The sequence below is a fragment of the Diorhabda sublineata genome, chromosome 4, assembly GCF_026230105.1.
Source record: "Diorhabda sublineata isolate icDioSubl1.1 chromosome 4, icDioSubl1.1, whole genome shotgun sequence".
In the NCBI taxonomy this organism is placed as follows: Eukaryota; Metazoa; Arthropoda; class Insecta; order Coleoptera; family Chrysomelidae; genus Diorhabda; species Diorhabda sublineata.
Window position 1 is genome coordinate 7,486,977 of NC_079477.1, and position 15,250 is coordinate 7,502,226.

General features: G+C 32.1%; 1 protein-coding gene across 5 annotated transcripts in view; it reads left to right on the forward strand.

Moving 5' to 3' along the window:
* The window catches only part of LOC130442438 (muscarinic acetylcholine receptor gar-2), a 144,749-nt gene that overhangs the window by 115,752 nt on the left and 13,747 nt on the right, over window positions 1–15,250 (forward strand). For all 5 annotated transcript variants that reach the window (XM_056776545.1, XM_056776546.1, XM_056776547.1 and 2 more), the window contains exon 3: window positions 14,276–14,685. In XM_056776545.1, coding sequence (XP_056632523.1) covers window positions 14,276–14,685 — 410 coding nt within the window. The remainder of the gene's footprint in view (window positions 1–14,275; window positions 14,686–15,250) is intronic.

Genomic DNA, 15,250 nt, shown 5'->3' on the forward strand with positions numbered 1-15,250 from the left:
AAAGTGACGTATCCAAAGTGCGATAATTGCAACTATAATATATAGTTATGATTACACAACTAATTATGTTAATATACGAGGAGCGATAAAAAATAAAGATGATAAAACAAAAATTCATTAACAATAAATGGGAAATCCGAAACTTAGTTAGGAGGCATAATTTGCAGAACCAACTTAGTCAACCGGTCTTTTTATAAACCAAATTCCTATCTGAAGAGTCTCGGAAAAAAATGTTTGTCGAGGCTGCTCTTGGTGAAGACGATATGTTTTTAACGTCTTCAGTTCCATTACAACTCTATGTGGATCAACCTAGGAAAAATAAACTTATTGTGTGACAAAATCCCCGTCCATCGTCAACTCATTTTTGATTAGGGAAACAACATAAGTGGAAGATGAAATTTCGAAACTTGAACCTACTACCAATTTGCTAGGTAATGAAATTATTGCAGTTACCTATACCTGCGTAATGACAATGATAAATGGCAGTTTGTTATGCTATTAGGGAAATTTCTTCTTTGCAAATATGCTACATATGTAAGGCCAGTCCTAAAGATATGAATGATATCTAAATATCATTAGAGAAATCAGTAACCCAGCAAAATTTGAAATTTGGATTGACGAACCAACACGGATAAGATTCTTTGTATGCTTCCTGCACATTTCGGACAAATTTGACCTTAAAGTGTTGAGAGAACGAATGGAATTGCGCGTCGATGTAGCTAAGAGTGGTAGGAGTGGAACCAATAATGACGGCAATACAGCTCGATGTTGTTTTGATGACTCATCTCTTTCTCCAGTGAGATTACGGGCATAGATGAAGAGCTCATTAAGCGATTTTCTGTTATATTACACACATTATCTTATGGTTATACAATGAATGTGCAAGCATTTGAGGACTACGCTTTGGAAACAGCAAAATTATGTGTCGCTAAATATCCATGGTATTACATGCCAGCTATCCTGCATTAATTATTACTTCCTGGAGCTATAATAATCAAAGACGCTATTCTCCTTATAGACCAGTTGGGATGAAAAGATTGAGCTATGATTCGCTTTCGAATGTCCCGCATCATCCAAGTTCAAACGGTCACTTTTAAAAGCAGAGATCTATTTACAAATCATTCCATAGGACTTCTGGATAATTTTACGTAATTCTTCTTCGGTTTATTCTATTGTTTACCCACCTTAAAAAATTTCCAAATATTTTTCCATTTTAATACTTCCTAAAAATAATTCACATTGTTAAAAAATTTCTTGATGATATTTATTATTATTATAATTCAAAAAATTTTTACTAATCTATACTGATACCTACTTCTACTTGTTGAACTGAATGTACACGATAGCTACCTTGGCTGACTTTCGTGTTTCAGCAAACTTTTGAAAAAAATTCGGTGTTTTTCGATTATTGTTAACATTTCTACACAGCTTTTTTGAGCAATCGTCAAATTATGCGATATTGAATGTGTGCAAGTGAGAGTGCGAATCTCATGATATGTCACATGATCTTGCAAAAACAGCCAATCTTAGTACCTACAGATGGTGAAAATCATAGAAAATCATAGAAAATCATAGAAAATCATAGAAAATCATAGAAAATCATAGAAAATCATAGAAAATCATAGAAAATCATAGAAAATCATAGAAAATCATAGAAAATCATAGAAAATCATAGAAAATCATAGAAAATCATAGAAAATCATAGAAAATCATAGAAAATCATAGAAAATCATAGAAAATCATAGAAAATCATAGAAAATCATAGAAAATCATAGAAAATCATAGAAAATCATAGAAAATCATAGAAAATCATAGAAAATCATAGAAAATCATAGAAAATCATAGAAAATCATCACACGAAAATGTCCGCGATTCAATTCCATTTTTTTATGAAGATAAATGTTTCAAGTAACTATTGACGACTACAATATAATCATACGACAACAAAATAATGTAATCGGAAATCAGGAAAGTATTTTTAACATTATGAGAGAGAATTTCACATCCACGATTTGATTGGAAGATTCTATCTAAATAAGCAAACAAACAAATAAATAGACAAACTAACAGAGTAAGTTAAACGAAGCGTGGTATGTGGATACATCGGAACAATCACAAATATATGCCGAGACGTAAAATATGAATATTTGATCATTTCTAATACCATCATCTACCAGAATTTCGGAGTTGATGAATAAACTTTTAGAGCTACAGGCATGGCGGATAATATTGTATATAAACTCAGAATCTGGAAAAATGAACTATAATTTGTTTGTTTCGGATTCACCTCAATTAATTTGATATCTATCGAGTCGAAAAAAATGGAAAATTAAAGTCAATACACATATACCCGTAGGATTCAAGTTCACAAATGTATTCTCTTTTCGGTCTTGTTCCAGCAATTCGCTACTCACGCTACTGTGAACATCCACGTGCCACGGTAATTAGAGCGGCAATATCGGTGAATAAATATACGTGTATTCTTATGTATCACTAAAAACAAACTGCTGTATGTCATTTGAAGCGAGTTAATTCCACTGTGTATTTTGGAAGGTTTGAAAATGTTCGAAAGCGTTTATTAAGATAATTATGAGATAAAATCTGATAAACCGAAGGAGAAAGGAGAACTTAGGTTTCTCAAACTGGACTTCATTTATAATTAATATCAAGATCCAGATTGATCTTCACTTACAATATTTGAGAGTGACGATAGAGTGATGAGAGAGACAATATCATATCCGGATATTTCTATTTTTGTTTCATATTTATCGAAAAAAGAATGATATGAGAGCTATTGAATGTTATTGCCGGATATTTCGGCAGCTCTCCGTAAGTCTAGGAATAAGTATTTGATGCTTAATCTACATTTACGTAATTATCATAAAGATCCCAAACTCTAATTGCTTAACTAAGATTAAAAAAATAACTGCAATTATCTAGTTATCAAAAACTTACAAGGAAAAGAAGAAAGGAGGAGATATGAGATAGAAATTCAATACAAATCATAGCTACAGACTTGGAATGTACAAGGAAAAAATTAATTTTGCGAGGGAATTAGTTGCTGCCTTGTAAAGTTGCAAGCTTTCGGATTGTGTATAAAATGTTTGTTTTTTTCTTTCTTGTATTTAACTAATACTACAACTTACTTTAAGACATTTCCTAATAATAATAGTATCCTTGGTGTACAGCTTACATTGTACCGTTTTTTGAGCCATGGGATAATTTTCATTGACTATTTTGAAAAAGAAAAACTATCAACGTCGAATATTACGTATTTGAGTAAAGAAATCCTGCAAAAATTGTCGCATTTGGCTAATAAGAAAATGTCGTTTTATCAAGACAATGCAATGGCAAAAATTAATGAATTAAAGTTTGAATTGCTACTTCATGCACCGTATTCGACAGATTTAGCCTTCTCGGTTATTTTCTGTTCCCAGACTTGCAGAAATGGATCGGTGGTCAAAGATTTTTCAACAAAGAAATGTCAATAGTTAATGGCAGTTTTGAGGAGTTTGACGAATCTTATTATTAAAAGGGTATCGAACTTGTATTGGGTATTGAACATCTCTGGGGAACGTGTATGGTACTAAAAGGAAATTACGTTGAACAAAAAATATATTTTTTTCCAAAATTTTTGTGTTTTTTTTTGTTGGGCCAGTTACTTCTGGGACCACTCGTAGATGAGCTGTGACATATTTATTGATACGACACAGATTCAGTATTTACTCTACATTCGTTAGATCAAGGACATTTATATGTCTGGTAAACAGTAAGTGAACACAACTCAATATTTGTAACTAAACCCGATTATGGATATCAACTAAGGTATTTGCCAGTAGAAGGAAGAAACCATACTATCCACCACCCCTAAATAAGAAGCTAATAATATAGAATGTTTTGATAGAACACAGAAATAAACTTTTTTGCGTGTGTCCGATGGTAAAGCTGCTTATCTAATAATATCCTTGAAGTCGTCAGGGTATTTCCTTTGACCAGTCTTTCTGAAGATATACTTTATAATATCTTGAGTAGTTTAATAAATGTTGGAAAACTGAAATGTTTATGGATAACTTATTACTAATTTTTTAACTCTGTTTAATTGAGGAGAATTGAGACATTACAAATTTACGTATTCTGTAGTAGATGTATAATATTTTTCCAACCGCAACGGGTTGCAAATAATAATTTTTAGTCAAAACTTCTGAATTGTACAAAATGTTACATTTATTCAAGTATTTGTGTAACAATAATTAAAAAAAGAAAAACAGTAAATAAAAAAATTAGAATTAGAAAAATTATGAATATAAAAGGATAATCAAAGTCACAGTGGAAGATATGCTGATTAAATTTTGGAATATAATAATATACATAAATAATGCTACACAAGAGAACAAATGAAATTAAAAAGAAAAAAAGTTGAAAAAATACCTGACTACAGTACCATCAGAAAAGACTGAAATTAAAAGATTAGTTAAAGAACAAAAACACAGTCATAGTGAGAATTTAGAGAGAAGATGAGAATGTCTTTAAGAAAAATCGAAAACTATTCTTTGCAGACAGGAAATGTGAAAAAAGCACGTAAAAGAACATATAACAACAAATGAAGATGATGTCATGGGAAAATGGAAACAATATTTCAGATATATTTTGAAAGGTGAGTAGATAAAAGATGCGGAAAATGAAGAGACTTGAGGACAAGTAAGAGTCGCAATCTCCCAAACAACAAAACATGAAATAATGATATAAATTCAAAAGAAATACAAAAACTATAGCACCCCACAAATAAACCAACTAACAAGATGGTAGAATCGACAGAAATGAATAAAAGAATCACCAAAAATCATGAAGAAAGAAATACATTTAGCAAAATATATGCGAAAAATGCCAAACTGAAAGATGAACTAGAAAAAACCATAGAAGATTTCCAATAAAGATTAAGAGCAAACAGATGAACAACACATGCAAACTTCACAACTAGGCATACAGCTGGAAAAACAATGAACGAAAACAGAGAGATACACATTGAAAAATCATTCAACAGAATAAAAAAAAAGGATGTATGTAAAATTCTAGAATTCAAAGAAATAGAAGGAATGAACGGAGTAAGAACTTCATAAAAATAGACGAAAAATATCTCAGAATTATGTAAAAGGTATGAAAAAGTAGTTAAGCAACGATTTATACCAAGCCTATTATTATTCATCATAGTGTTGGAAGTTTATTAAAATTGGTAGATTCATCTGAATGGGAATTTTTTAGAGAATTAATAATCTAAACTCAATAAAAGAACTTTTTCTATTGAAACCTTTATGGCACTGAGAAAGGGGGCGAGGTGACGAAGTTAAAAGAGATTTTGTAGTTTTAAAAGTTATGAACTGAACAACTGTCACCCAGAGGAAAGCCTTTGGCTGACGCTAGGTTGTCATGCTACTAATCATAATAATGCCTGATTAATACACATAACGGTACTGATTTTTTCTGACTTAACCTTATCCTTATCAGTGATCACCAAAGCTTAGGACAAGACTAATTAGTCAGGCTAAGCTTTGAAAAAGACGAATTCACCCAGCCTTGGCTATACCAATTATTACCGAAGCTTCGGTTCAGCATGATTAACACAGCCTTGGCCATACTAATGATCATCTAAGCTTTGAAAAAGACTAAGTGACCCAACCTTGGCTATACCAATTATTACCAAAGCTTCGTTCCAGAATGATTAACACAGCCTTGGCCATGCTAATGTTCATCTAAGCTTGGAAAAAGACTAATTGACCCAACATTGGCTATACCAATTATTACCGAAGCTTCGGCTAAGAAGGATTAACACAGCATTGGCCATACTAATGATCATCTAAGCTTGGATAAATACTGCTTGACCTAATCTGTCTTGGTCGTAACAAATATCACCCAAGCTTGAGCCAGGACTAGAAAACCCTTACAATGGGGACTCAAGCTTATATCTTTCACACAAATTAAAAGCGCTCCGAAACATGGCGTCCACTCCAGTACATGTTGGGTTCGTAGCATATGTGTCACCGAAAGATTTCGCTAGTTGCACAACGGTTTCGTCCGCTACATGCGACCATTGATTTATTTTTCTTCGATGTCCAACTACTCTCAAATTCTGGCAACGTTCAAACGTGATATCATTATCTATGACGTGCATCTTCCATGAATAGAAAACCACAGACAACTTTGTGAGCTGCAAAAATTTCCAAATATAACATTATGTTCAATTTCTTGGTTATCATGTACCGAATAAATTATCCAAATAATTATTTGATCGTTACTCATTTGCTTCCGTCATACCACAAAGATAAATCTAAAACTTGAGACAGTATAACAATGAGTTTCCGTAGCAACTCAACTTATTGTTTACAACAACTTTAGTGGGTGTTTCAGAGCAGTTTTACTTTGCGCTCGCCTGTCCTAATTCCTGTTGAGAAATATTTTGCATTCAAGTCAGGAAGCATGTAAAGGTAGTGTATTAAAAGTTATAATGAGTATACTTTCACAAATATTCATACAATATTAATTCCAGAGTGGGTAGAATTTAATTGTTATCCTATATGGAAAGTATTAACGAGAATTACGGATTTAATTGATACAATAATTACTATTCCACCGAGAATTGTTCAAAGTTAAATTTTAAACGATAACTAGATGTTTATTTTCATAGTTATGCTGAATCCGAGTTTGTTATCGTATAAAAGAGCGGCAGTTAGTACGCGTTCTCTGTTACATGTTTAATTTTTGTCTGCGGGGTTTGGCTAAAGTTGTAGCTTCTAGGAGATAAGGTGATTAGACACGTATTCCAGAGAGTATGTGATTCTCGAATTAAATTTCAGTTTGAGCTTATTTATATAAGCTTAACATTCAATTCAACCAAATATTTAGCGATAATAATAGTAAATAATAGTCATGAGAGGTAGTGAAAAAGTGGAAATAGATAATTGAATACCTAATTTTCACGATACAGCATTATGTCAAAATAGGTAGCCATTGTGTTGTCATGTTTAAAATCACATTCGAAACACACCGAAGTGTCTTTAATCATTTATAATAATAATCAATTTGTTCTGAATTATATTCCATTATGGCACTAGATAGGCTTTATAAAAGTCATACACTATTCGTCGAATAACTTCTTTGTTTGTAACGTTAACTTTTATTAGTTTTTAGTTCTGGTGTATGATCTAGGCACTTATGCACTCAAACTAAAGGCCGCTTGATATGAGGCAAGACAACGTGCAAAACATTGCATGCAATTTCTTGGAAGATCAAAATATTGCATAGAAAAATATTACACGCTGCTTAACATTACGCCAGTCTCTTCCCATTACATCATGGTTGCCATTAATGAAAATTTCACAAGAAAAAGTAAGCAATTACCTAACCTCAAATTTTATTTTATATTTGTGGCAAAAAAGAGCACCTAGGCGATAGTAGGCCAAGCCCTAGCCAGATAGAATAAGTGTGTTCAGCTATAGAATTAGTCGAGAAAACAAAATTACATTTGATAATAGATGAAGAAACATTTGCCGATAATGTTGCAAGTGGGAAATCTTGCATGAAAGAATCAGCAGAACTTCTTCTACGTATAAATTTCATCGGGAAATATTGCTTCTTGCATTCCATTACACGTTGTCTTACGTCATATCAAGCAGCCTTAACGAAGAAAATCTAAAATAAATACCTAATTTCTATTATTTCGCTAAGCATATGAGTATGGTTACTGAATAGAGAGATTATACGTCCTTGACAACCGCGGCTTTTCTCATCTTGCTTATTGTCCCTCGACTTTAACACATCAATCAAACTAAATAAGGTCCTTTCTCGCTCAATTACTCACAGGATGTTTAGCCTGTAAAACAGTAGATGTATGTAGTTTCTGGCATAACATGTCTGTGTATTTGTTAACTTGTCAAGGACTACCTACATTTTCAATTTCCAGTAATCGAAAGCATCATTCGGACAAACACAAGACTGAGAATCTAACTCAAATCTATTGTTATTTAGTTGAAAAATGTCATAAAAAGCACCCCACACGTTTATAATAGTGACATCAATTTTCTCATCAGTTATTTTATGTTTATGACAAGAATCATTTTTTACTTTCAAGTCATTGCTAACAACGCGTTGTTCAATTTTTATCAACTAGAATTTATTTTATTACTTTTTAGAAAATTCTCCATCAAGTTTAATATACTTTTCGAAAGTTTAATATACTTTTCGATACCTTTAAACCAATTTTCATAGCAGCTTTCCATTCTGATTGAAGATGTCCAAAATATGCTTTTCAACTTTAAAACAGCTTATCCGGGTATTGAAAATTATTAACCGCATAGTTTGTTTTTGAATGGGAACAATATTAAATTATGTCAAATCAGAACTAAATCCATTGTGATCCATTATCTCGACTTCTATACTGGTTTAAAATCAAATTGTTATGGACGGCATTTCTGAACATCTTCGTCGTTAACATCAGTCACGTTTGAATCCATCATACCAGTTTTATATAACACTATAGAATATAGCTTCATAACTATATGAAATAATTAATAAGAAAGTGAGTAACTTTTTAGAGCAATTTTATTCTAAAAAATTACTAGCGTTTTGTCTGTTTACTTCCTATATAGCTGTATATGTATGGAAACGAAAAAAATTTTGGGCATTATCAGGAAAAAATTAATCAAAATCACCAAAATGTGATCCCATTAGCCAAACGACCTCATATGACATGAATTGACGTTAATCTACATGAATTCACGTCAATAGACATCATAAGACATCGATCAACATCAAATGACAATAAGCCAAATATCATGATAATTGTCAAGACATACAAAATACAAATATTAAATAAATAAAAATATTGAGATTTACCTTGTTTTATTTTTAATGGAAACGTATAAATGAAGATTTTTGTTAATATTTACTAATTGCTAACGTTAAAAAATACGTCTCTCAACTCTAAGTTTTTACTTTTTAATAATAGTAATCTTCAACTGCAACATTAACCAAAAAAATGTTGTAGTTGAAGTTATGCTCAAAAAAACACTGGAAATGTCAGTGATAGACAGAAGCAGTTAGTATTGCCAGTATGAACAAAACCTAGTTGAACTATTACATGGAATAAAAACTACGTATAGAGCTACAAAATTCCATAATAATTCAGAATAATTACTAGCGAAACGTTGGCAAATTACCAAGTATTGAGAAATTATCAACAAAATTTATATTTATCACGGATCAACAGCAATCAAAATCAGATAATGAAATTCTTTTATTAGTGACTATGAACTATGCTTATCTACTTATATTTAGTTCAAAAAACAACAACCAAAAAACAATATATTAAAGATTACACAGACCAGTAAACGGTGGAGAAGTATTTATAACTACGAGCACCATCTGTATATTTTGAGCTGCCATGAAATCAGAGAAGTCAGATCCGGCAAAAATGTATTCAAAGATATCACCATTGTATGATCTACCATGATTTCAAGTCTTGAACTGTTATAACGCGCATATGATGATGAAAGTTCTTTAAAAGCAATTCAATTGCGAATTTAAAAAAAGACGGAAATCGTTTGGTGATTATGGGTGATAAATAATTTCTAGTTAATCTTCAACCTAAAGTAATATTTACTTGGTCGTCGTTTCACAACGGACGATCAGATAGATCAAGAAATTCATCAATTTTTTAGAGCAATCTAAAAGTTGACTGGGTTCAAGCTTTTAAATTATGAAAACTTTGTTATAAAAGTGCTTTGATGAAGAAAGGTGTGATTCCACACAAGGGGTGACCCACAATATATAGCGTCATTTATTGTATGAATATTTTTAGATTTATTATCATGGAAAATACTTATGCACTAGTCAGCTTAGATCTTACATATCCCGGATACAAAGTATGAAAAGTGTGGCAAGTAGTCAATATTACAACCTTTAATTTCAATTGCGAAATCCGCGTATTTGGCCAGTTTCCCCCGGTGTTTGTTGAGAACGTTATGAGTGGTCGGTATAACTACATCGACAAGACTTCTTGTCGATGTAACTATCGTAGTAGAGTCCAAAATTTTCATTTTCGAGCACCTTCTGTGGCTGGTACTTGTAATACGATATATAAGTATTGAGAAGACGGAACTTGTGGGCCAGTTTCTGGTGGATGATGTTGTACACTAAGTTATACCGGTATATATAATCGCTATTAGTTAACACACTTCAAGCAGGTATTATATGTTGAATGGTCTCTGATATTTGTTGGCACTTTCTGCGTTTGTCGCATTGAGTGTTCGGATCCTTAACAACATTTTTCTTGTAGTTACCATTATTATTATCATTATTTTATATGTGTGTTTAGGAACAAATTACGTTTTCGAATATTTATTCGTTTATTCAAACAACTACCTTTCTTTCAAACAATTAAACACAAAATTTCAGTCCTTCAAGAAACAAAGATAATCAGACAATTCATCAGGGAAAGTCTTCTGTTTCATCATCGTGTGTAAACTGTATGAAGGATTATTCTTACACATCCTCTCGTACAGTACACAAACATACATAGTATCAGATGCGGGATAAACGGGTATTAACGACGAAACAAACAACCACCATCATCGTTATCTTCTCAACTGACATTACCTGTCGCTTCTCCATTGTTTAGGCTTCAATTGATTATACACTCGGCTCGTTTGTTTGTTTCTAAGTGGGATAGTGAAGAGAAGGGGACTTTTAGTCAATTTTAGGGTCTCCTTTTCACGCGTATATATTGTGGAAAATTATGTGGGACAAAATTTTCAATCATGGCTGTTTGTTATGGAAACATAAACATAGCAAGTCGAATAGTTTTTGGGCTCGCTTATCTCAAAGAAAATGGAAAATTTGGATGTTTTTTGAAGAGTCACGTGAAAACTGCTAAACAGATTTAGGTGAAATTTGTTATACAGATAGTTTATCATCTAGATCAATAGATTACAGCGTAGAATACGTTTTCCAGAATAATAATGTACCCGTGGGAATTTTAGAAAACGATCTATTTTCATATATTCATACTAGTCAGATATGTCGGCTCGTTCACTTTGACTTAGGAATAAAGTTTCCTTGTCTTCTTGAACAATGGTAACAATGATCGAAAAATAGGTAATGAACAAATTATTTGTGAACAGCTTCTGTCTATGTCTAGATATATAAAAAACATCGACAGATTGACTTACTGGAACATTGTTATCCTCAAATTGTCTCGTACATCATTTATAACTGTTAAAAAAACCATTTACGCAAATTTATAAGTATAGAATGTAGTTGTAGTTTTCAATGGCGATTTTATCAGCCTTGATATTTATCCTGCATGGTTATTATGTTTGAATATTCCTCATTATGATTTTCTAATTCATTATGAAATTCATCTAAGGTCTGTAATTTGACATTCAAATTAGTTTTTGGGAACATTTTGTATAATATTTCCGAATATGTTTTATAGCTTGATATTTTCTAGAAAATTCTTTACTATACTTGATATGTTTATTTTTTGAATTCTCTATTCTATTGATATGCTTAGCAGGACAAAAGACAAAAGAACAAATATATCTAAAGCAATATGTGATTCTCAATGTTTTGTTTTACTCATAAGACATTGGTGTTTACTTAGTGATTTGGAATCATTCTTTGATGTAGATTTTTCTTTATCCAATATAAAATTGAAAGCCTCACATAAACATATCCAAAAATCTAATAAGAGAGTTGTTATAAGTAAAAAAGTTGCCATCAATTTCTATACCATAATCACACACGTTTCAATAGTCTCCGGACCCTATTATTAAATCCATGTGAATAGAAGCTAAAAAATAATTATCCTCAACTATAAAATAAAGATGATCCTAAAGCTTTTGTTTAATGATTCAAAGTAACCCTCGTATAATCAAATACACGTACTTCAATTCACCTTCTACCTTTCCTGCAATGAAGTGTGTCACACAAAACCAAAACAAAATCTGAATCTAACCGGTAATGCTCATTGATTTTTTTCTATTTTGGGGTTTATCGTTTTTCCGTTTCTCTATAGGAAGCGACTCAATCAAACGTTTTATTACTTCCGATTGTAAAGATGTTCATGTTGGCAGCTTTGTCGAAAATTTTTACATTGGCGTACCTACGTCAAAAAAATATGCAACTATACTCACCTCCACAATAGTTTTGATAAATTTTGTTACATCGTGGCTAAAATGATAATCGTAAATTCAATTTATAAATATTATATACCAACCAATGCAGTAATTTAACCATGTAGATTATTTACACGGAGTGTGTAGAGAATAATGGGAAAAAGTCAGGAGCGCCAGTCTTTTTATTTTTAATTCTCGAATTGTTAAATTATTTTTCATAAAATTTGCAAAAATTTTGAATCAATAACCTTTACGAGTACTTCGTCCCTGGATTCAAGGCAATCTGTGCACCACACATATACATCATAAACATGCTGAAAATGTTATCAAGGTCAAATGAGCAGTATGGGAACTATAAATAAAAAACTAAATCAATATTCTAGAGATCTATAATTCGGAAGCGAGGGCCTCTATGGAGAAATTTATACGAAGCACTAATATTATTTCGGCTCATACTAAATGCTATTTTTTCCCATGAGTCCCTGTATAACAAGATATTTTGTAATTTTTTTAATAATATATGCCTAGAAGACGCAACTGTTTTCGATAGCTTCCAGATTCATAGCATCGTAAATAAATCTACAACAATAATTTGCTGCACTAAAAACCTCTCAGTTTTCAAATATCTCAGTTCACATATTGATATTAATGTTACGAACTCGGCCACGATATGGACCGTGAAGCCAGTCTTGGTCGGTTATAATAGAAGTCCAAACAGTGGCGAATACGCCGGTTCGGGGAATTCGTTTGATGTTTTTTATATATGTTTTTATCGTAGCATCGATTTGCTTATATTGTTTTTTCATGTGATTTCTAGCAAAGTTTTTTATTTACTTGTTAGTTTGTTTATTTACTTTCTAGAATTCTATACATTCCTTTCTGATATATATATTCGAGCTTGCTTAGCAGCGAAAGTTAGTTCATAATTAAAAGTCATATATAGGTCCAGCGATTCTTTCACAAAGAATATGACGGTGTACCTAAGCAAATCTGTCAAACTGTCTTCTGACGACACATAACTCAATTCATAGTAAAATGTGAGCAAACAACATGAAAATACATAATGTGGCTTCTTCCTTGTGAACCTCACTTCATAAGGTGAATAGAACGTGAGTATCTTCTCACAGTTTGGTAATGAAAGTATTTTTCCTTGTGAAAGAGTCCTTTATATGGGTCTACCTGTATTCCATTTGTTATTGATCGTGTGTCTCTTATTTGACATTATAGCCATGTGTCTCAATCATTTTAACTGGTTGTTTTCTACCGTTTCAGCTATTGATTCAATATACTATTCCTTCCCTTGCTACTTGTTTCTAATTCTGCCCTAATCCCTCTCTTTAAGTACTTCATCTCCATTGTTTGTTTTCTGTTTAATGCTATCACTTCCATATGTTGATATTGGCCGGTATCTTGGTTTCCCTACTGATTTATTTTTGCCTATGATTGACTTTGAAATTATATTCATTTCCGTGTCGTCTATGTATGTGTGCATTATCGCTCCTTAATATTCAATCATTCCTTTTCTATCGCAATACTCATCTATTCATTTCCCTTCTTCTATGTATGCTACTTTTGATTCTCAAACATTAATTTCCCCAATTCTCTTCTGTAGTTATCTTTCCCATATTTCATTTTATTTATTAAATCGTTTTCGGTAGATGTACAATTCATGAAGTCATCAGCAAAAGCGTCTTGCGGCAATTCTATTGGGTTCAATCTCCAATATTCACTTCTTACTTTTTTGTATTCTTTTCTTGTTTCTTCAATTATAACATCCATAATTATTATAAGCTACAGAGGGCTTACTATACATTTCTGCCTTAGTCTAACTTTTATCATGAAATTTTTAAATTTTAAGTTGCTTCTCCCGACATAACCCTTATTGTTGTCTTTTTCAGTCTTTAAGGTACATTTTTCTGGCTCAGACTATCCCGAACTGTTTGTTTTACATTGTCAAAAGCTGTTTGTAGGTGTAGGAAAGCAATATATATATATCTTAATTACTACACATTCAAATTCTAATGTTACGCAGATATCTGGTGGTTCATGAAATATATCTGTATCCTATTTATAAACCAACCATGATCTCTGTATATTCGTTGTTTCAGGAAACGTCAAAAACAGCGGGACAAAATCTGCAAAACAATCTACAGCGGCGTCCTAACTCTCACTGAATGCTACGAATCGTTTAATGTATCCCAAAACATCCCTTGGGATACAGACGATCCGCTCAACCTATTTAGCAACACCGACTGGAGTGGTGGTAAATACAAATTACAAAATAGTACTACTGATTATAATGGTACCGGTACTGGAAACTTCGACAATATATTAACTCCCGTTCTAGCACCATTCAATTTATGGCAAACTATATTAATCGCAATTAGTTTGGGAATTTGTATTATACTAACGGTAGCTGGAAATATATTAGTTTTATTGGCTTTCATCGTCGACAGGAACATCCGTCAGCCCAGCAATTATTTCATAGCTTCTTTAGCAGCTACAGATATGTTAATTGGTAAGTTGATTTTAATTTGGATACGTTCTCAACGTGTACGAAAACTGCGTTTATTAGAGATAATGAGAGAAGGGGCTTAAATGAATGGAATGCTGGAGAAGGTGTTACATACTCATATATGTGCGTGGGCTTGAATTTATATTTAGAAGAGAAAAGGAGAGTGATAAATAGTTAAAATAGTAACAGAATTCATTTTACTCATGTCACGTCTCCAGCAGTATTATCTGAATTATTCTTGAGGACCAATTGTACTAAGATCAATGTTAAAATAGTTTATTAAAATATAAGAAAGTTTGTCAATCCAGCAACAGTTAGTTCTAAGGGACGAATTCTGTAATGGCCTTCTGTTACGAGTGTTTTATACTTTTGTTTCTGTTTAGGCTTGTATTCACATTATTTATAGAAAAATGGAGAAATTGGTCGGTTGGTAGCACTGATTCATGTTTGACAGTTGACTTTGGAAATATTATTTGAATTTAAAAGTTTGCTCGCGTCACAAGAAAAAACCAAATCCTGTAAGCGGGTGAAGAACTTCAATTTACAACCCCAGAATTGAAAATTCGTC